This window comes from Gastrolobium bilobum, unplaced genomic scaffold (genome assembly GCF_033153095.1).
Source record: "Gastrolobium bilobum isolate Gb01-03AN ecotype WA unplaced genomic scaffold, APGP_CSIRO_Gbil_v1 utg8480, whole genome shotgun sequence".
Taxonomy (NCBI): Eukaryota; Viridiplantae; Streptophyta; class Magnoliopsida; order Fabales; family Fabaceae; genus Gastrolobium; species Gastrolobium bilobum.
The window spans coordinates 304,958-329,319 of record NW_026899605.1 but is presented as its reverse complement, the minus strand read 5'-3'; the positions used below and the strand labels follow the sequence as shown (position 1 = coordinate 329,319).

Below are 24,362 nucleotides of genomic sequence, written 5' to 3'. Positions count from 1 at the left end.
TTCACTTTACATTTTCTGCACAAAACTTGATAACTTTCAAGTACTCGAATTGTTCCTCATACAACCGTTCCTCCTTGCAAAAGTGAGGAACGCCACCAATAACACATTTTGTCCAAAGGATTAAGATTTAGCATATGGTTCAGGTTATCAGTGACATGAGGTTGTACTCCGATCTAGTAGCAGAACCCGTTTATTGCATTTGTTCCTTGTGACTCACAAGCGTTCCTCGTTTACTGCACCTTGTTCGTTGTTTCCTGTTGATCGTTCCTTGTTTATTGTGCTCGTTCCTTGTCATTTAGTTCCTTGTTTCTCTGTACAGCTTTACTTTACTCGTTATTTTAGTTATTTTATTTTGCTTACAACTTCTCTAACCCATTTTTGTATCACTTTCTCCTTGGGAACGATAATCTGGGACATTATACTCCCATTTATTACATGGATGCGTGCGCTTGCAATAAGCTAAACACCAAAGTTAGGATTTTGATTGGACAGTAGCACTCAGAAGAAATCTAGAAATTACTATGAATGTCATGCTGCAGATTCGGAGCCCTCATACACCCTTTCTCCAGTTATGTGAGTGAATGCAGGTTCAGTTTGAAAACAATTGTCCATGTATATTGTCAATGTCAGGCTGCTATTTCTTATGCAATGATCTTATTGGACCTCTTGGAAAATAGCCAAATACCAGGTGATCCTTTGACCTAGGAGCAATTTCTCATGATACATTTCAAAGGATTCAGCAAGAATGAGAAGGCCTAAACTCGGCAGTACTGTGCAATTTATGCAGTTCATGGATTATTTGGTTGGAAGAATGCCCAAATTTTACAGAAGTTATTTTCTTGATGCGTCAATTGATGGAAAGATATCGAGAAAAAAAAAAGGATTTACATATAGTGTTCATAGATCTTGAGAAAGCATACGATAGGGTCCTAAGAAAAGTTTTATGGTCGGTTCTTGAGAAGAAAAAAGTACCATCAAAGTATGTAAATGCAATCAAGGATATGTATAATGGGACTACTACATGTGTGAAAGCTTGTAATGGAACATCAAGTTATTTTCCTATTACAGTAGGTGTACACCAAGGTTCGGCTCTAAGTCCTTATCTCTTTGCCTTAGTGATGGAAGAACTAACAAAAGACATTCAAGAGGAAGTGTCGTAGTGCATGCTTTTTGCAGATGATATTGTGCTTATTGATGAGATCAAAGACGGTGTTAATAGGAAACTTGAATTGGGAGAAGCACTTTGGAGTCTAAAGGTTTCACATTAAGCCAAAGCAAGACTGAGTATATGAAGTGTGAGTTTCCTCTGGTAAGAGATGGAGATCAAGACCCCGTGCATCTACTTGGTCAAGAGGTACCCAAGAAAGATACTTTTAGATACCTGGGATCAATTTTGCAAAAAGGTGGTGAGATTGATGAAGATGTAAATCATATAATCAGAGCAAGATGGATGAAATGGCGGAGTGCATCTGGATTTTTGTGTGACTGTAAAATTTCCCTTAAGCTAAAAGAAAAATTCTATAGAACAGCAGTAAGACCTGCAATGTTATATGGAGCTGAATGTTGGCCAGCACATAGGCAACACGAGCATAAAATGGGAGTAGCAGAAATAAGGATGTTAAAGTGGATGTGTGGATATATGAAGATGAATAAGATAAGAAATGAAGATATTCGACGAAAGGTAGAAGTAGTACCGGTAACTGAAAAGATGAGGGAACATACACGTAATGAGACGGCCCGTGGATGCTCCTGTAAGAACAAAACTTTGTTATCAAGAGCTCAACATAAAGAGAGGTAAAGGTGGACCGAAACTTACCTGGGGACAGGTAGTTAAACAAGACTTAATGGAGTGGGATATAGATTAGCGGACAATGTGTCTTAGGACGGAATGGAGAAAAGCTATAAGCAGAATGGAAGGTTTTGTTATTCCTATGTTCCAGATGGTCCCTTTTTAATCCTTTTCCTCTTCAACCCCCCTCTCTTTCTGTTAAATATTATAGATACAAGAGGAAATGATAGTAATCCTTGTTGTATTAAACTACACAACATTGGTGCTATTATATAGCAAACCAATTGAAGAATACAAAGAGACACACTCAATGTGGGACTTCTACACTATTAACACTAACACTCTTAACACTCCCCCTCAAGCTGTAGCATATAAATCATATGCTACAAGCTTGATACATAAATAATACTCCCATTAGGAACCAAAAACAACAATGCTACATCAACGAAATGAAATGACTAAGTACAACAAATCAACTGGAATGACCATCAGTCTGAAGAGCTGATAAAGAGACAGTGCTGGAATGGACATCGGAGCATGGATGGTGCCGGAATTATCATCGGCAAAGACAACTGAGCTGACCAGGACATCAGCATCAAGATCCCTCTCAGACATTTCATTTAACAGTTGGTGAGCAGCCGTGGTTTCCCCTTGACTATGCTACAAGCTTATTACAAGAAAGACCAAGTAACATAACATCAAAATAAATCTCCTAAATGAGAAACCAAAAATCAACAATGTGCTAAAAATGGCGTCGAAATGAACATCAACATGGAACATCGGCAAAGACGATTTTGTTGGAATGACCATCAGCAACATGGACGGTGCTCCCCCTCAAGAGGAACTTCTAAACAGTGCCGGAATTATCATCAGCAAAGACAATTTGTGCTGGAATGACCATCAGCAACATGGACAGTGCTCCCCCTCAAGAGGAACTTCTAAACAGTGCCGGAATTATCATCGGCAAAGACAATTGTGCTGGAATGACCATCAGCAACATGGACAGTGCTCCCCCTCAAGAGGAACTTCTAAACAGTGCCGGAATTATCATCGGCAAAGACAATTGTGCTGGAATGACCATCAGCAACATGGACAGTGCTCCCCCTCAAGATGGATGATGAATAGTATAAATACTCCATCTTGGGAAGAAAGAAGATTAAAGAAAAACAAAGCTTCGCGGAATCGAAAAAGTCGCCGGAGACGGCGGTGGGTCGTCGAAAAAGTCGTCGGAGACGGTGGTGGATCGTCGAAAAAGTCGCCAGAAAGTCATCGGAAAAGTCACCGGAAAAGTCGCCGGAGACGGCTGTCAACGGTGGACGACGCGGTCAACGGTGGTCGGTCAACGACAACGGTGGTCAACCCAACAACTTCCCAAGGATCATTCTTTTCTGATATGACAGATCAGTCTAAGCTGCAGTCACAGAGCATATTAAGAAAAACCCGAAAAAGAAATAGCAACGGGAATCCCTCAAGGAGGGTGATATCTCTCTATAACCATATTGAAATTATGGAAAATAGAACCAAGTTAAACGGATTAAGATTCCTCTTGTTAGGCTCTAGATACCATGTTAAATATTATAGATACAAGAGGAAATGATAGTAATCCTTGTTGTATTAAACTACACAACATTGGTGCTATTATATAGCAAACCAATTGAAGAATACAAAGAGACACACTCAATGTGGGACTTCTACACTATTAACACTAACACTCTTAACACTTTCTTTTCCCCTTCTTGTCTTTTATCTTATTTCCCCCTTCCCCAATTTTTATTTTTATTTTTATTTATTTAGTTATTTTTTATTTATTTTATTTTATTTTTATTTTATTTTTTTTATCTATCATTGGGTTCATCTACCACCGACCCCAATTAACTTGGGTTAAAGGTGCAGTTGATGTTGAATGCCCAAATTTGCAAGAGTGTCTCTTTGCACTTACGAATATTATTGGGTAGGAGTGTGTTTAGGATATCTCATTGCTGTTCGAACCAGGGTTTTTTTTAAGGATGCTTCCCTGTCTTCTATGCAGAGATATTGAAAAGCTTTGTTGAGTTTTTCAGAAACAGAAATAGCATCTCGTTAAGGAAAATAAAAGATAAATATTTGCAAAATCTATAACTAGGTTCTGGACACATGTCGCCAACTGTTAGAAAAAAATTAACAGTTTGAGGAAATTCCAACGTATAAAGAACATACAGATGCTATTTTGCAGGCACTATCTACCCATTCGGCCAACTCAAGGGTAGCTTTGTCTTCAGCAGATAATGAAAATCGATGAACCGCTTCTTCTCCAATATCAAACTTCGCTCTCTGCATGCAACTGCAGAAGAAGAAACAAGATATTTTGGGACAAAATAAATCAATTAAAACAAATAACTAAATAGAAGGAGGGCAATAATTTTCTCAGAACAGCAAAAACAACAAATTAAAGAAAACGTTGTACAAAACATTAGCCCAAAGAACTATCTAATCCTTAGCAAATCCATTACATAAGAACCAAAGACCAAGAAAAGAAAACAGAATTGAAATAAACAAAATGAAATATATCAACTGCAAAGAGTAAACCAATCTTCCTGCAATGCAAGACAAAAACTCCCCATCACAAACCGAACCATAAAGTTTGCTTACCATTAAATAATTTTATTCACTAAAAAAGTTAATCAACTTATGGTAAGCATATGCACTTTTCAGATGTAAATCATAACGAGAAAATCTACCGAAATTGACCTTTATTTGCTGTTTTATGCATTAGAAGGAGGATCAAACTCACAGGTTAAGCAGCTTGGAAGGAGCTGCGCGTAACACTGTCAGTGCCTCTTTCCATCTCCATTGGCGGTCAGATAATGGTAGAAGATGCTGCAAAATTGACAAACGCCATTCCCACTCTTCAATGAAACGCTTTGGGATTGAGATTCTCCACTCAAGAGCCTGTCTGCTCGCCGTGCTTACAGCATTGTCTAGTGCATTCTCTAATTCAATCACAGATGATGGAATATTGCAACGCAATATATCAAGTAGCAAACTAGTGAAAGATATAACCATTTTATTTCCCACTTCACTTCTAGTTGGACAAGTTTCTTCCGACGAATTGGATAATTTAGAATCGCTCCCTGGTGATCCGCAATGCATCAAGTTAACAGACATATTATCCATATGCAGTAGCGAAATTATGACATTGACCATCAAAACCTGCATCATCAAAAAATTGGTATTAAATAAATACAGTAATAACAACTGGAAAAAGAAATCATTAGTCTTCGAGCAATGGAGGCCAACACATAAAATATTACAATTCCAAGAAATACAAAAGAGCACAAAAAATGTAAAACAATACCACATGGATCTTTTTTGATAATGTGTATCATCCCACATAGATGCTACTTGATAATTTTTACAGCATATAATCACTGAAACATGGCATATTACATCCTACATAAACTTTTCTCTTACATTTATTTTGTGAAAATCAATTTAAGAGAAGGATCCAAATACAACATTTTTCGATTTTAAACAAATGGAAGTAATATTGGAGATAAAGAAAGGCAATTAACAATACATCCAAATACAACACATCGCAATTGTTACCGGTCAGATCTTACATGTAAGGAAGGAAAAAAATGATCCAAAAAAAATTTGATCAGAGAGAAAAGAGGAACATTAAAACTTGTGTGGACTGGGGAGGATAAGATATATGAAAAAGAACTTGCTATACACAACTATATGGAGAAAATTGCTTATAATGAGTTAGAGTAAACTCAGTTTAGTACTGTAGTATCTGTTATACTATTATGCCATGTAATGAAGTGTAGTTTGCCTAGCTGGCAGGCAGTTAGAATCCTTAGGATTCAGTTAGGAATCTGAGTGAGCTTCCTAGCTATAAATGTAACAGAACCTCTTAGAGGCTTAATTTCATTCAGTTACAAATACAGAATATAAAAATCTCACTATTTCTCTCTAATCTTTTCCTTCACTTTCCCTTACTTTCTCTCAGTATCTCACGGATTTTTTAGCCCTATCATGGTATCAAGAGCTTCCATTTGAACCTGAATCCATGTCTTCCACTCCTCGAAGTCCTTTCCAAAAATTTGTATCCACCTCCAATTATTACTGCCTTACTGGTTCAGATCCAATTCTAAAGGGATATGACCAAGGTTTGTCCATCACCTCAGTTGGCCCCTCCAAATTTCACTCTCCACACCAGCCACACATCTCTTTGGTCCTTAATCTTCTTAGTATGCCTTCCATCACTAAGAACCTTGTTAGTGTGAGTCAGTTTGCAAGGGATAATGCCATATACTTTGAATTTCATGCCAATTGTTGCTTTGTCAAATCTCCCTCAACCTCAGACTATATTCCTTCTTCTTCTGTTCCTTCCTCTTCCTCTATCCATCCCATGCAAACAAGACCTAAGGAATTCATAAACCCTACCTGCCTAATACCTACGTTACTTGTAGCTCACTTGGAGACTACTTCAATCAAACAAGCCATGGCCCAAGTCATGAATTCATAAACCCCACCTAGTTCCTAACTTACTTTTAGGCTTTAGCTCATTTGGCAACTAGCCACCTACTTCCATCAAACAAGCATTGGACCACCCGCAGTGGCACGTCTTGCCAACAAGACTTGGTCGTCAATGTTTTTACCTCCACATTAACAGGCCAATGGTTGCAAGTGGGTCTTCTGGATAAAGGAGAATTCAGATATCTCTATTAATAAGACTAGTTGCCAAAGGTTTCCATCAACAGCCACAGAGACATTTTCACCCTCGGGAAAGCAAGTCACAGTTCGTCTCATCCTTACCTTAGCACTCATCCATAACTGGTCTAATTAGCAATTTGATGTGAACAATGCATTCCTCAAGAAAATGAGGGAAAGGTGAGAACAGAGAAAAGGGGGGCAGGTCTCGAGAGAAATCGGAGAATTGTGTTTGTTATCTCAAAAGAAGCAGACTACAACTACTGAATTTATGTTTTCTTTTTTTTTCTTTTTTCTTTTTTTTTGGGGGGGGGGGGGGGGGGGAACGCTTCTTTAGGAAGCTAGAGCTAAGGACAGCTCAGCAAAGCTTAAATACTAACTGACTAAAATTCCTAAATGGCTTCCTAGAAGAGAAGATCTATATGCAGCAACCACCTAGCTTTGAGATAGAGGAGGATAAATTTCCAATTTGTGAACTACACAAGGCTCTTTATCGCCGAAACCAGATCCTAGGGCTTGCTTTGAGCACTTTGCCAACATTTTATTGAGAGTCCAGCAAGTGTAATCCCTCCTTGTTTGTTCTTACTGCTTCTCAAACATTGTATCTATATTCTAGTCTATGTAGATGATATAATTGTGACTGTTAGCTCTACAGAATTGATTCAGAAGCTTATCACAAAGCTCAACTCAGTTTTTGCCCTTAAACAATTGGGTTCCCTTGACTATTTCTTCGGAACTGAGGTCAAGCATCTTCCAAACGGCTCCATATATTGTTGCCTTAAAGCAAAAACATTAGGGATCTCCTCCCTAAAGCTCTAATGAAAGAGACAAAAGGGATCTCTACCTAAGGTTAGCGGATGCATACTCGCTAAATATGGCAGTGATTCAAGACCATTGCTATACAAGTCAGTGGTACGAGCCTTGCAATATGCCACATTGAACACACCCAAAAATCAGTTACACAGTAAATAAAGTCTGTCAAGTCTATTGTGATGCAACCTGACAATCTGTATCAGCCTTTCACTCTCCAGGCCTATTGTGATGCAGATTAGGCTTCTGACCCTTATGACCACAGATCAACCTCAGGATCATGTGTGTATTTTGGTCCTAATGTAGTCTCTTAGTGGTCCAAGGAGCAGTCTTTGGTGGCCAGGTCCAGCACGAAAGTTGAGTATAGCAACTTGGCAGACACAGCAACACAATTGTTGTGGATACAAACTCTGCTTGGAAAATTACATGTGCTTGTTCTCACGTCTACAATCTATTGCGACAAACTTAGCACATTCTCTCTCTCACAACCCTATGCTTTATTCTTGGACCTTTTTTTTGTTCAAGAAAAGGTCATCACTAAGAGTCTATCAACTTGTCACATCCCAGCTCAAGACCACTGTGTCGATCTTCTCTCCAAGGCTTTATCACTGTTAGAGTAGTACAATGTATATAATAGAATAGTCCCATATCTTGTATATGATAGATTAGTTTCTGTACTTGTTAATATAAATATATTTCTTGTGAGCTCGTATTAGACACACAATTATTCAATCTTAAGTTGGTACCAGAGCTCTTTGTTCTGGGAACTTTCGCTTCTGCTAAAACTCTAAGCCCACTGCTTAGGAGTGCCAAAACCCCAAGCCCACTGCTTAAGGATTTACTATTCATCGCCAGGAATACTGTTCTAGCATCATTTTTTTGGTCATTTTAGGACAGAGCTGCTCGGTTTTGTCTCCTCCTTCCAAATCTGCTCTTGGTTCTTTGTTGGTTCTTCGTGGGACTCTTGTTTGGCGTGTGTTTCTTCTTATTTGGCTATAGGTTTGATTCTATTCTACAAGTTTTTATTTCATTCATAATGGCAGCATCGTCTCTTGTTCACTCGGAGGTCAATTCTCCTCCTGCCAAAAGTTCTTCGGGTATCATCTCCACTAATGTTGCACTCGTTACCTCCTCCAATCTACTGCTGGGTTCTGTTAACTACAAGAATTGGTCCACCTCTGTTCGCGTCCGGTTCTTTGGACAAAAGCATAGGCGACATCTCACAGTTCAATCTACTGCTATTCCTAAGAAAGAAAAATTTGATTGGGAAAGTATTGACAACCAGCTTCTGAGTATTCTTTGGCAGTCTATTGATCCAATCACTCTTGACATTTTCTATTCTTTTCAGACATGCTATAAAGTGTGGGAGGAAGCTAAAAACCTCTACACTAATGATATTCAGCAGCTTTATATTATCATCTCTTAATTCATGGATTTGAGCAAATCATTTGACATTCAGATGGAGACATATGTTGGCAAAAGTCGATCTTTGATGTATGTGTACTTTGATATGTTGCCTTACCCTACTGATGCTTCTGCATATAGGAAATAGATAGAGCGCCTCTTTATGGTTGCACTCTTTTTGGTCTTCCCGAGGAGTATGATAGTGTCCATGACACTATCTTGACTAGTAGGGATCCTAATTTATCACTGACTTACCAGTGCCTCTTGAATCTCAACAAGAAACTAGTGTCTACGCCTGATTCATCTTCTGTTGTTGATTCCACTACTCTTGTTTCTCGTACTGACTCTCACGAGAACACTGGATGTGGTCGCGGTTGTGGCCGGGGCCAGGACAGACACGGTCAAAGACCTCGTTGTAGTTATTGTCATCAATTTGGTCATTATGAGGAGCGTTGTTACACGAAGTATCCTCACCTGCGACCCTTTCATGCTGCAAATATAGCTCAGTCAGATACTGCTTCATCTGGTTCAATCTCTCTCTCTCTCTCCGGCAGACTATGCAGCACTCTAGACACTTCTCAGGAAAGCTTCTCCTCAGTCTCAGCCTTCTACTCCAGCTACTAATAATCTTGTTGCTTGTGTTTCTCATTCTACATCACTTGGTCCTTGGTTATTTGACTCAAGTACTACCGATCACCTTTGTGGTCAAAAGGAACTCTTTACATCCCTTACTTATTCTGATCATTTACCTTCCTTTACCCTTGCTAATGGCGCTAAAGTCCCTGTTCGTGGGATTGGACAAGCTCGTTCGACCTCTTCTTTGACCATGACATCTTAATTTCTGTTAGTAAATTGATCCACTCCCTTACTTGCATTATTACCTTCTCTAACTTCTGTGCAGGATTCGGGTACGGGGAAGACGATTGGAGTGGGTCGTGAGTCACGGGGTCTTTACTATCTAGTTGTGCTTTGTCCTTCAGTGGCATGCTCTCTTACAGAATCTCCACAACTTATACACAGTCGCCTCGGTCATCCAAGTCTTTAAAAAATGCAGAAGATGGTTCCTCTTTTATCTGGTCTTCAGTCTTTAGATTGTCTGTCTTGTCAACAAAGGAAGCACACACGCTCCTCCTTTACCAATCGAGACAAAAAACGAGCTGATGCTCCTTTTTCTCTTATTTATTCAGATATTTGGGGTCCAAGTCGTACTTTGTCTGTTTTAGATTTTCGGTATTTTGTTACTTTTATTGATGATTATTCATGTTGTACCTAGATTTATTTAATGAAAAATTGTTTTGCGTTATTCCCAATTTCTAAAAAAAATTTTGCTGAGCTTCATACTTAATTTGGTGCCTCTATACGTATTTTACATAGTGATAATGCTAAGGAGTACGTTTCTTTTGACTTTTCTAATTACTTGGCCCACACAAGGTACTTTAGACTAGACTACTTGTCCTCACACTCCACAACAAAATGGGGTGCCAAACGTAAAAACAGACATATCATTGAAACTACCCGAACTCTTCTTATTCACATGCATGTTCCCCTTTACTTCTGGGCAGATGCAGTACTAACCTCTTATTTTCTCATCAACCGCATGCCTTCCTCTGTGCTTAACAATGACATTCCCTATAACCTATTGTTTCTAGATGCTCCTTTTTATCATCTATCCCCACATGTCTTTGGTTGTACCTCTTTTGTTCATGATCTCTCCTAGTAAAGACAAGTTAACATCCAAAGCCTTTAAATGTATTTTTCTTGATTATTCTCGTCTCCAAAATAGTTATCGTTGTTATTCTCCTTATCTTAAGCGTTATATTTTTTCCGCTGATGTCATTTTTTCTTGATCAACAACACTTTCATTCTATCCCATCTCAGTTGTCACAAGTTGATCAGGTTATTCTTGCTCCTTTTCTTGACTTGTCTTTACCAGCTGCAGGTGACTCTATCCCAGAAGAGCGACATCTTGCCTCCATCCCTGAGGACCGCCCTTTTCTCACCTATCAGCATCATCAGACCGTGCCTCCTGCGGACTTTGGTTGATTCATCGCCTTCTCTTGTCAACTCTTCCCCTCTAGCTCCTTCACCAGAGGCTTTTCCCATTGCCCAAAGAAAAGGTATACGTACTACTCGTAACTCTTATCTTCTTTATACCTTTTTGAGCTATGATCGTCTTTCTATTCCTCATTTCACCTGTATTTCTAGTCTTTCTTCTGTTTTTATTCCTAAGACCACAGGTGAAGCACTTTCTCATCCAGTGTGGCGCCAAGCGATGCTTGATGAGATGATTGTTCTTCATTCCAATGGCACTTAGGATCTTGTTCCTGCTCCTCCAGGGAAGTCGATAGATCTTTACTGTCAAGATTGGACCTGATGGCCATATTGATCGTCTCAAGGAGTGCTTAGTGGCCAAGGGTTTTACTCAGATTTTGGCCTTGACTATAGTGACACGTTCTCTCCTATTGCTAAGATGATGTTTATCCGCATGTTTCTTGACCTCGCTGCTGTTCGTCACTGGCCACTCCTTCAACTAGATATTAAAAATGCTTTTCTTCATGGTGATTTACAGGAAATGGTTTACATGGAGCAACCGCCTGGCTTTGTTGCTCAGGAGGAGTCTGGGATGGTGTGTAGACTTCGTAAGTCTTTATATGACCTCAAGCAGTCTCAGCGGGCGTGGTTTAGTCATTTCAGTTCCGTCATTCAGGCTTTTGGCTTAATCCATAGCGAGGCTGATCATTCTGTGTTTTATAAGTGCACATCACCTAATAAGTGCATCTATTTGTTAGTCTATGTCGATGACATTATTCTCACTGGAAGTGATCAAGCTGGGATTGACAAATTAAAACAATATTTGTTCAGTCAATTTCAGACAAAGGATCTTGGTAAGTTTCGTTACTTCTTAGGGATTGAGGTGGCACAGTCTGCGGGGGGGCAAATCAAATAGATATATACGTAGTATATATCTGTGTATATTGAATTACGACTACGGAAATAATAGAATGATTTCTGATTCGACCGGAATTCCTGGCGAGCCATATGAAAATTTAGAAATCCGATGCTTTGATAGATAGGGCATTTCCATCTGCCAAAGGAAATATGCCTTAGATATCTTAGAGGAGACTGGTATGTTAGGATGTAAACCAATTGATACACCCATGGATCCTCAAATTATTACCCGGACAGGGGGAGCCATTCTGTCATTATCTGATCCTGAACGTTATTGGAGATTGATTGCAAAGCTCAATTATCTCACTGTGACTAGGTCAGACATATCTTTTGTTGTTAGTGTGGCTAGTCAGTTCCTTAACTCCCCTTGTGATTCTCATTGGGATGCTGCTGTGAGGATCCTCTGCTACATCAAAAGAGCTCCAGGGAAAGGCTTATTATATTCAGATCAAGGACATACAGAAATTTGTGGTTATTCAGATGCCGATTAAGCAGGATCACCCTCGGATAGACGTTCTACTTCATGTTATTGTATCGTCTTTGGAGGAAACATGATTTCTTGAAAGAGTAATAAACAAACTATTGTTGCCTGATCCAGTGCAGAGGTCAAGTATCGTGCAATGGGAGCTGCCACCTGCGAACTAATCTGGTTAAAGCAGTTGATGCGGGAGCTCCATCTTTGTGAACAGAAACAGCCATGACACTCATTTGTGACAATCAAGTTGTGCTACATATATAATCTAATCTTGTATTTCATAAGAGAACCAAGCATATAGAGATCGATTGTCACTTCATTCGAGAAAAGACTCAATCATAAGAAATCAAAACAGCATTTGTCAACTCCAAGGATCAACTTGTGGATGTCTTCACTAAAGCTCTTAGAGGTCCTCGAGTTGAATACATTTGTACTAAGCTGGGTGCTCACAATATATACGCACCAGCTTAAGGGGGAGTGTTGGAGTAGTATAATGTATATAATAGAATAGTCTCATATCTTGTATATGATAGATTAATTTATGTACTTGTTAATATAAATATATTCCCTGTGTGCTCATATTAGACACACAATTATTCAATCTTAAGTATCACCAACCAGGTCTTCTTGTCTTGTGTAACAAACTCGGTGTTTGATCAATTCTCATTGCTACACCCACCTTGAGTTTGAGGGGGGAATGTTAAGAGTAATACTCAGTTCAGTAGTGCAGTATCTGTTATACTGTTATTCCAGGTAATTTAGTGTAGTTTGCCCAGCTATCAGCCTAGCTGGCTGATAGTTAGAATTGTTAGGATTCAGTTAGGAATCTGAGTGAGATTTCTAGCTATAAATGTATCAGAACTTATTAGACGCTTATTAAGTTCAACTAGTTACAATTACAACAACAACATCTTTATCTCAAAGTAGTTGGGTCTGCAGTCAATGAACCCATATAAAAGCAAGAACATATTAACAAAATAAATAACAAATAAGAAAAAATAATAATAATATATATATATATAAAAAATAAAAATCAGTTACAATTATAGAATAGAAAATTCCGAGTTACTCTCTAAGCTTTTCCTTCCCTTTCCCTTACTTTCTCTCAGTTTCTCAGGGTACTTGACTTATATCACAATGATTAACACCCTGAGAAGAAGGAAGCAATTGAACATAAATTTGATAAAATCATTGAAAAGGGAATAACCTTGCGTGGAAGATTACTAATTGCATCCAAATGGCTCTGCAAGTCCTTCAAATGAAATATTGGCACATCTCGACGAGTATCTATTTCATCAAACATATTCCTTTCCATTGCTCCTAAAGCAAGTACAGTTGATTCTAGAGCATAACGCATATGCATTAGTTCTACATCTTGCTTCCTATGGCAAAAAAAGGAAAACCGGCATAAACAGAAGGCTGAAAGAAGAAAACAGACATCACAGGTTAATCATAAGAGATTAAGTATTTGAACATTTCATGTCAAGAAAGTCAGCCACACAAGTGTGGCTTACACCCAGTCAAGGGCCGTCAGACTAAATGTCCATATGCAAAAAAGTGTTGATGCAACTGAGACAAATCCAAAGGCAAATCAAATGGTGTAGAAAAGAAAAGAGATGTGCGGCTGGCATTACTCTTTAAATGCCACAAACGAATATAATAAAAGCAAGTTTTTTAATCAGAATATCCATCCACTACATGGTTCACAAAATTAACATTCATCTATTATTAATCCCCATTTCAAACAATTAAATATCACATTTCAGCTCATTTTGTACCCAAAAAATAAAGGAAAATAATTTTCTTATGTTGTAGGAAAATAGTTATCTTATGTAGAAACAAGATTACAAGTGGGATCTGTTAGAATATTAGATATGATATGATTAGATATGATTAGATTCTGTCTTATCCGTAAATAGTCTGACTGTATTCTGACTGTATTAGGATTGGGAAATCAAGACTGCTTTCGTCAACTCCTCTGATCAACTAGCGGATGTTTTCACTAAAGCTCTTAGAGGGTGGGAGTGCCCAAGGCCTTATAAACTCCACATTAGTTGCACATACAACCAATGTGGGACTATATATCTCAACAGGATCCATAGGTAAAAGGAAAGAGAGAAAAAAAGAAGTGGGACTCACCCATCTTTTGTGTGTGTAGGAAATTTAGTTATCTCATGTAAAATGAAATAAATATAACCCAAAAATAAATACACATTGTAGCTGCAAACTGGAATAACCAATAATTACAATGATGAAAGGACGTGAATAGATTAAGAAGTGAAAGAATTGATTAAGGAAAAAAAAACTTTCAAATTCTATATATATATATATATATATATATATATATATAAAGAACCAATTCAACCCAAAAGCTTAAGTTGTTGTGTGATGTTACATAAATGATTTTATATATCTCAACACGCCCCCTCACTCGAGAGCCCACTGGGCTTAAAGAGTGGATAATGCACGGGTCCACCAAACTGTGCTAAGAAATTCCACAAGAGAAAGTGGGAGGCGATGAGGATCGAACCCGTGACGCTTAGACTCTGATACCATATAAAGAACCAATTCAACCCAAAAGCTTAAGCTCATAGGTGAAGATTTTTTAATGGTTTATACTATTCTCTAACACGCCCCTTCACATGAAAGCCCATTGGGCTTGAAAGGTGGATAATGCATCAGGCCCAGCCTACCTGTGCTAAGAAATTCCATAAAGAAAATGGGGGATGGCGAGAATCGAACCCAGGATACCGAGGCACTGATACCATGTAAAGAACCAATTCATCCAAAAGCTTAAGCTGTTAAGTGAAGGCCCATCAATGGTTTATATACTTCTCTAACATGCCCCCTCACACAAGAGCCCACTAGGCATGAAGGGTAGATAATGCACAGGCCCACCTACCTGTGCTAAGAAATTTCACAAGAGAAAGTGGAGGCGGTGAGAATTGAACCCGTAACACTGAGGGTGTGCATGACAACCATTCTATTCTCTAACACTGTTTTTGAAAAGAAACAATTCTTTTCTATTTCTGTGCCTTGGAATAGTTTCTGAGAAAAAAATTGTGTTTGATAACATGTTCTATTTTTATTCCGAGAATGAGAATTGTGTTTGATAACATAACAAGTAATATAATAAAAAATAATTCTTATTAAATATAAAAAAAATTCGGATCATCACTTTCATTTTCATATGGTATGGTTGTGGTGGTGGTGGCGGGGGCGGCAGTACGGTAGTGGTGGTGGCAGTGACGTGGTGATGATAGTGGCGGTGGTTGTGACGGCAGTGGCTGCGGCAATGACGGTGATAATGGTGGCGGCGACAGTGGTAGTGGTGGAGATGGTGGCGGTGGAGGTGACGACAGTGGCTACGACAATGGTGTTAGGGATGGTGGTTGGTGGTGGCAACAATGGTAGCGGTGGCATGGTGGTGGTGGTGGCAGTGGCTGCGGCGGTGGTGGTGGTTGGTGGCGGCGGCGGTAACAGTAGTGGCTGCGATGGTAGTGGTGGTTGGTGACAGTGGTGGTAATGGTAGCGGTGGCGTCGTGGTGGTGGTAGCGGTGGCGATGGTGGTGGTGACAGTGGCGGTGACGACAGTGGTTGCGATGATGGCAGTGGTTGCGATGATGGCAGTGGTGGTTGATGGCGGTAGTGATGATGGTGATGGTGATGGTGACGGTGACGGTGATAGTGGTGTTGGTGGTGGCGGCGGTGGTAGTTGTGGTGGTGGTGGTGATGGTGGCATGGCGGGAGTGATGGGTGGGGGTGGTGGTGATAGTGGCGGTGGCATCGTGGTGGTGGGGGTGGTGACGACGACACTAAAGGTACAACGGCGGCGGCGGCGATGGTGGCAATGGTCGTGTCGGGATGATGGTAGTGGTGGTGGTGGTGATGATGGTAGAGGTGAAAAGTGATTGAGAGAGATAAGTATTTCTCATTTTGTGCCTGGGAACAAAAAAGCAAAAAATTTCTGATTCTTTTTTCTGTTCCCCAACACAAAAATTAAACTGGTTTATCCCGGAAACAAAAAAATAAACCGATTTTACCAAACGAGTTTTCTATCCATTTCTATTCCCGGGAACAAAAATTAAAAAAAAAAAATTGATTCTGGGAAGGTTGTTATGCGCACCCTGAGTCTCTGATACCATGTAAAGAATCAATTCAACCCAAAAGCTTAAGTTGTTGAGTGATGTTACAGTAATGGTTTTATATATCTCAACGATATATATAGAGAAAAACATTTCTACTTTTGCTGCAGAAATTTTTTCTCTGACACAGTCACATAAAAGTGAGAGTAATGGGACCCACTTACTTTTTTATGAATGTGGCAAAAAAAATTCTACAGAAAAAATAAAAGTGTTAAATTATATATGCAACAATATTGGCAACCTTACCGAATTCAAAATTCATTCATTTTCTGGATTTTATTTTCCTTTAATGTTTTGGACTTTGAAGGATATTTTGTCGTCCGTACTTTTCTCGTAACGTCTTTAATAAATCTTCATTTCCTATCAAATAAAAAAATAAATGGAACATCTAGGGAGCACAATGGATGCTCATTAACTGGAAGCAAGCACGTACAGATCAAGGCAAAAAAGATTACCAAAAATTGAACTCTGTTAAAATATTTTAGTTTAGAAATAATTAACCAATCAAATGTTCAATTAAGTAAATAAGAGGTTACTTATTAATCAGTCTTTGAACACCATTAACCAATTGAGTGGTTGATTGTTCCTAAAATGGAAACATTTTTACCAGGAATTCCTTTTCTCGTAATTTTCTCTGAAAATAGACCCTCGTAACGAAGTATGTCTTCTTATAGCCTAATTAATTAACAAACAAACTCAGCACAACCAGCCACCCAGGTAATATCTGTCTTAATACCAAGACAACTCTCAAGATCATCACTGAGAGGGTAAGGAAAATCATAAGCATACCTCTTCCGGGCTTCCAGAGTAGAAGCAATTGGCTGCATACTGATCAATTCAATGGCTTCCTGGAATTTTATGCCTGGAACAACGTCAAATAGTACCTACAGAAGATTCTCCAGTCATGACAGGACAACAGAGGATGATAACAGAAGATTCTCCAGTCATGACAGGACAACAGAGGATGATGGTATTATATTTAATTTCAAATTACCAAGCATAATAAATCTAAAATAAATTCTGAAATGTTTCATTAGAAAATTATATATTATCAATTTATGATATATTTTCCTTTAAAATAAAGGCTGCAATTCTATAGTGGCTATGTGCTATTCAAGGCTGAGTAATTGTCCTTGAGCCCGTTTGGTTGGGCTTTTTCTCCTCCAAAAGATGTATTTTTCAAGAAAAAGTCCTTATTGTTACACATGAGTGTTTGGATGTCTGCACACAAAAATTTAAAAACCTGCTTTTTTTTTATCAAAGTTAAAATTTCTGGATTCTAAAAAGATCAGAAGTTAAAAGTCAAATATTTTTTCAAAATTCAAATTTGCCCCAACCCAAACCAATTTCACCTCCACTTTCACCACCACCATCGTCGTCGCTGCCGCTGCCATTGCCACCACCTCCTCCACCATTGCCGCTATCGCCCCACCACACCTCATCATCATCACCACCACCTCGATGTCATCGCCACCAACCCCAACCCCAACCAATCGCACCTTTATCACTGCCGCCACCACCACCTCCCGCGCCACTGTCGGGTCGCCACCACCACTCCCTGCCATCACTACCATTACCCCTGTCATTATCACCCTTCCACCACCCATACCACGTCGTTTGGTTACCAACCGTTTCTCTTCCCCAAATTCTAGAAGATAGCAAACATGGAGACCAGGTAATCTTAATCCCTATGTTCTCTTAAAATATTTTTGTATATGAAATTTGGAGTTCCTAGGTTCCCTTAGGTTATTTATATATATATAAATATATATATATATATATATATGAAATTTTGTATATGTAATCCAAATCCCTAGAAAATTTTAAGATGGTTTCATTTCAAATATGTAATCCTTAAGGTATTTAAATTAAAAAAATTTGAGGTGTGCACACTAGGAAAAGATATTTTGATTATGGCCAATTTGATTATTTGTAACTGGCAGGGTTTCCCGGGTCTACCATGGTTCTCTTCCCATTAAAGAAATTTAATAAAGATAATTTATAATAATAGATTTAATTATATATATATATATGATGAATATTAAAATTGTTATGCGATTACATTCTTGATTTGATTATTATATTTGAATTATATAATTGTGCTTTGATTAGGATTACCAGTTTTGCTGACTTTTGTGTTTGTTTGACTGCAATGATACTTCGGGGGAGCAGATTTTTAGTAAATCAGGTTGCAAGGAATGGGGCTAGCAGTGGGCAGTGAGAATAACAACTCAGAAATTTTAGCTAATCCTAAATATTATGTATAAAAACATAGTCTTTGATTTTATTTGAATGTAATAAAGCTAGCCTTGCACTTGTCCCTGTACAGGTGCGGCGGTAACATTTTCCCAAATTGATTTTTAATTTAGCTTCAGCAATATTTATGTAATCTTAATAAATAATTAAATGTTATTTTTGACAATTTTTCTATTATAAAAATATTTTATTATTTTAAAAATTGTTAGAAATTTGGAGGTGTTACAAAATGGTATCAAAGCCTCTGTGGTTCGGCTTGGGGTTTGCTTTTGATACTGACTCGAGGATCAAAGATCCCTAAGTAAAATAAATAAATAAGTAAAAAAAAAAATTGAAGTAAGGAGAGAGAGAAAGTAGAGGAGAAGAGTAGAGGAGAAATGTTAAGGATTGAAAGTGAAATGGTTTGGTTAGGCTAGGTCTCTATTTATAGTCGAAGTTTTGGGCTCTGAATGGGTTTCATGCAATTATTTCCTTATTCTTCATTGATGTATCTGGCTCAGATATTGGCTTCATACGCTATTTTCTTTTTATTCTTAATTTCTTACGGCTCAGAATATCGCTAACTCATTATTGACTCAATGCTGACTCATCATATCTAATCAAATTACTAATCAAAAATTATCAATCAAACATTAATGCATAAATGACCAATCAAGTAATAATTCAAACAATCACAATTTATCATCAAATCATAATAATATATATATATATATACACACACACACATTATTATTATTACTACTAAAATTTATTACTATTATTAATTTATTGTATTATAAATTACTATTATTTTCCAGAGATATTACAGTAACCCTTCCAAAGATCCAAGAATTCCAAGCAAACTGATTACAATGCAATACATTTAACATAAAGTATTACCCGGAGAGGACTTTGGACCGAAAGCCGTTCTAACACGAAGTTCTCAACAAAAGGATCAGAAAAAGTATCTTCCTCTCTAAATGTCACGTGTTCTTTTCCAGAAAGCATTAATGAGAATTTTGAATTCCAAGGCTGGCCAGAATTCACACAAGCAACGAAAGAGGCAACATCAAGCTGATAACATAAAGTATCGCATAGATGCTCCACACAGGACATCTGTCAGAAAATAAAGTTTTTAGCAAAGTTCTACCTATTCATTCATTAAGTACCCACAAAGCACATTTTGAAACATGAAAGACGAAAAATACCTGATCCAATTTATTACCATAAAGAGAAGATTCTTCAATCCGAATTACATGCGACTTACTTGCCCAGAGAAGTTGCATTAATTTCCTCTTTGCTGCTATTTTACCGGCCAATAAATCCCAACCCATGGCAGCTACCAAAGGCTGAAGTTGTGGAAACAATTGGAGGACCTGCCACAAACAAGAAGTACGTAAGTTTATATTTGAAAGTACAGCTTGTGGTGAGAGTTAAATTGGCAGTTCATGTAATAATTGTTCCAATACCAATTTTTATACACAGGCATATTGACATAAAAACAAAAAAAATGCACATACATTACTAGCTTCTTCCAGCTGCTCCCTCTTCACAGCTGACAGGGCAGTATCCATAATACACTCAAGAACATGTAGTCCAGAAACTCGAGCATATTGATACATCTCTGTCTTACAAGATCTGATTACCTCATTCAGGAAGAATGCCTTATCATCTAAATTCTTACCGGGCTTCAGTTCTGCCAGATATCTTTGAAGACGTACAAGAGGACGTGGAATGAAGTTGTCAGTTTGAACTCTATCCATTTCGATCTCTTCAGACAATAGCTCATCGTGAATGCTCTAAAGAAAGGCATTGATATTTAATATAGTTAAGCAAAACAAAAAATTCTTACATAATTTGGCTAAGGAAAAAAATGCTATGTTGTTAGCTCATCTTATCACTGTTAGACACTATTCAAAATAGCGGAAGAGAATAAACCCATGATAAAGTGACCAATCTAAATTGATACGAGTTGAGTGATTGTGGAGCCAATTTATCAAAGCTGGTTTCATGGGGAAAGGAAGAGGGAGACAACAGAAAATGTATTGATGGTATTCTGTAAAGGACCTTACTGATCAGAAGTCAGAATGTTTCAACAGGTCGCTAAAATGTCTCTTAAAAGACAAAATAAGCATTCCCAAAAATCCCTGCTTGCTTTCTTTAAAATGAGGTGTCTTAAAATGTCATGAACCAACTCTCCTAAAAGCTTAAATTGTTAGGTGAAGACACATGAATTGTTTTATATTACATATCTAACTTGCCCCCTCACACAAGTGACCTTTGGGCTTGAAGCATGGACAATCCACAATATCACTTGCCTTGTGGTGAAATTCAACATTTTTATTAAAAGAATGGGAATGGCAAAGATCAAACACTAGATCATGTGGTCATAAAGGCTCTAATATCATGTCATAAACCAACTTTCCCAAAAGCTTAAACTGTTAGGCGAAGACACATGAATGGTATTATATTACATATCTATAACATTATAAGCTCTTAAAATTCTTATTATTTTTTCTTGCATCCCTTTTGAAGTGATGTCTTGCCATGCACATGTTCTATGTGACTATGCCACTTTAGCACTTCCTGAATGTTAATTACTTTACATCTGAACAAGATAAGGAAATAAAACTCTTGAGCAATAAAAGAATATAACATGACAAAGAAATCCTACAGCGATGCATGTAGAAATGAAAGTATGCTACTTACTGAAGGCTTTGTTAAGATATTATCTTCAAGAAATAATTATATGAAAGCAACAAATTGGAGAAAGAAGGAGAGTGTATACCTGAATGATTTGAACAATATCTCTGCAATTTGATGAAAGAGCTTCGCTATAAATCTTTAGCAATTGATTACGCATGATACGCCAAGAGTCCCCAAACTTCTCACTTCGTGATAAAACGATCTTCAGGAGATCTTTCAAAACTATGCTACAAAAGAATTAGGAAACATGCAGATATGAACATCTAGGACAGGAAAAATGTTGAAATAAAACATAAAAACACAAATTAATTAATTAAGAAAGAAGAAGAAATTTAATTAATTAGTTAATAAACAAAGAAGAAGAAGCGACCTCAGGTCCTCGACTATTATTATATAAAGAATGATACATATTATTCATTCAAATCCAGAGGTAGCACAGATACTGATGGTAGCCGTGAAAGAATGAGGTAAAACACAGGAACCTTGTAAACTCACGGGCAATAATGTAGCAATTAAATCTGTCCATGTATCCACTAATTTGAAGAATAAGCTTGAATAATTGATTCTTCCAGGGTGCTTACTCATGACAGTTTTGCAAGAATATAAATTACAATAAATCACAGAGAATCGTCTCCTAACTGTTTTATTGAGCCATGTTGCCTCAGTGTTTTCTTTTTCTTTTATCTTTTTAGTAAGATTTCTTATCCTCCTCTCCTCCAAATGCACATTCACTCCTTTCATTCTATTATCATATTCTTCTTTGATCTAAACAATAATAATTTTGAGAAAAGGGTCGACCATAGCACTAAGCATACAACTAAATAAGAATGAATTAAGAAATTATTATTTGCCTACTGTTAAAGATTTCCATAGCTCAAATAAAATCTAGAAACAAAATCTTTATAGCCCTGCCATAATAGATTATGACTTCGAGAAGTTCGTGATAAAACGTTAAGTTCCTAAGTGTGAACCGGTCATTCAAAGCTCCATGTTTTTTTTTTTAAGACTAAATGTTTAAAGGGAAACTTAATTTCTATGCTTAAAGCAACCCTCACACGAGTTGCTTCAGTTTGCAAAAGGGAATAAAAATGAACATACCGGTACTCAGATTGATCAAGTCCATAATCAAAATGGAGAAAACGGATATGAGAAACTGCCCCTTCTGCATCATCCACTTTGAGACTCTCCCTCATAGCATCCAGATGAGCAACCTGAACAGTCCTCTGAGTCCCACACAGCACCTTAATATCCTCCTCCAATTCCTCACCTCCCTTCACAGCAATTGCTAAACCCGGATCGTCACCCTCCCAATGCCTAATTTGCAAATGAATATTCACACATAGTGCATCAAAGATATCCGCATGATCCAAAATCAACTTCCTCAAACTCATCAACTCTCCTTCTTCAACCGAAGCCACACTTGCAGTAGTCCAATTCTCACTCCTCTCGATTTCACCATCCACATCCTCATCCACTCTCAGCCTCTTCACACCTAACTCTAAAACCCCATCCAAAACTCTTTTACACTTTCCTAACGAACCCGGTTGCTCCTCCTCCGAACCTTGTAACACCAGGTCGATCAAATCTTGAACCAGTAGCAGGAACTCGGCGCGTAACCGCAACGTGTCTTGGTCGAAATTCCATGCCGAGGAAGCGTTATCCAATTGCAACAATTCGAGTGTTGATAGGTAGGTGAGGAGAGCGGGAGATGAACAAGAGTGCGACCACGCGATGTTTCGGAATCGACCCGATCGAGCAACGATTGTTTGCAGAATTTCGCGAGCTAGGTCACGGTTTCGGGTTCGGAGGGCAAGGAGAACGCCTCGTAAGGGTTCGAATTGAGCTAGGTGGAGATGGTTCGCGGCAAGGCGACAGAGGATTTCCGTTTCTTTGCCCATTGCGCTGCGAGAAACGGCGATGGTGCTTGCACTTTCACTGCATTCGAACCTGATTGAACTAGGAGTATTAGTGTGATTTTTCTGTTTGGTTTGCGAGAAAATGATCAATGTCCAAGAAAGGAAAAATTAATAGATGTTCAGGAATCAATAAAGGATATTTTATTTCACTAAAATTATTATTTTATATCTGACAAACAAAAAATCGGAAAGTGAAGGAAACATAATGAAAAAACTGGCTACTTCTGAACAGGGGTGTTAACGAGCCGAGTCGAGCTTTGGTCTTAATGGACCGAGTCTATATTCAAACGTGTCAGACTGGCCTTAGCCTGTTACCAGTTACGAATATAATATCAGCTTGTGGCCTGACTCATTTACAAAAAATAAAAGCCTAGTTTAGTCTCTTAGCCTGTTTTAAAAAAATAAGACAATAAAAATTTATCCAAACAAAATCTACAATCAACAGCACTAGTAATTTCATAAATATTCATAAATTTAAATTTTATCCAAATAGCATAATATAAAATAAAGTCATTCAAAAAGTCTATTTAATTAATAAAATGGGATGAAATGAATTAAGAAGAGAGAGTACTATCACAAGTAGTATAAAAAATATAAAAAAATAAAAATAAAATATATTAGACAAGACTGAGAGGCTCTAAGGCCGAGCTTTTAAATTGGAGTATGAGACATTTTTATTAAACAAGCTTTTATACAAGTCCAAGCCTGGATCCAACAATCAATTTTAGACATGTAAGCTCAGGCCTTCACGAGCCGAGAGGCCTTAGTGATAAACGAGCCTCTGAATCACTCCACAATCTTAGTTTGTTCCGTATTTATACGAAATTTCAAAATTATCATAAATCGTGTGATTGTTATAATCTTTCATAATTATTTTCATTGTTTTTTCTTTTTGAAGTTTTAAACTTCTGCAAAAATAAAAAATAAGAATATAAGAAAATTGGAAAAAGGAGCAGATGTCGTCTATGAATCTAAATGTTTTTATTTCTTTTTAATTTTTATAATTGTTTTACGAAGAAAGTTATATTTATAAAAATTTTCGCTTATCAACTCTTATAATAAAATTTGAATCGTTAATTTTGGTCAATTTAACAAATAAAAGAAGACAATTTTGTGGTTGGGATCTTTTACAATTGTTCGAAACTGTGGACGATCCATATTTCCTTAATGATACGTGACTATAATTTAGTTGGGATAAATTATCTTTGACATCATGATTTGGAATATATTTGAAATAA

At 37.7% G+C, this 24,362-nt stretch overlaps 1 protein-coding gene across 1 annotated transcript in view; it reads right to left on the bottom strand.

Moving 5' to 3' along the window:
• The window catches only part of LOC133291864 (uncharacterized), a 55,370-nt gene extending 32,182 nt beyond the window's left edge, over positions 1-23,188 (bottom strand). The window contains exons 1-9 of the mRNA XM_061490190.1: positions 22,307-23,188; positions 21,291-21,435; positions 20,023-20,301; positions 19,711-19,878; positions 19,403-19,618; positions 17,057-17,151; positions 13,330-13,504; positions 4,560-4,978; positions 3,986-4,109 (exon numbers count right to left, since the gene is read on the bottom strand). Of these exons, the coding sequence (XP_061346174.1) occupies positions 3,986-4,109; positions 4,560-4,978; positions 13,330-13,504; positions 17,057-17,151; positions 19,403-19,618; positions 19,711-19,878; positions 20,023-20,301; positions 21,291-21,435; positions 22,307-23,106 (2,421 nt within the window). The 5' untranslated portion in view covers positions 23,107-23,188. The remainder of the gene's footprint in view (positions 1-3,985; positions 4,110-4,559; positions 4,979-13,329; positions 13,505-17,056; positions 17,152-19,402; positions 19,619-19,710; positions 19,879-20,022; positions 20,302-21,290; positions 21,436-22,306) is intronic.
• Positions 23,189-24,362: the final 1,174 nt, after the last annotated feature.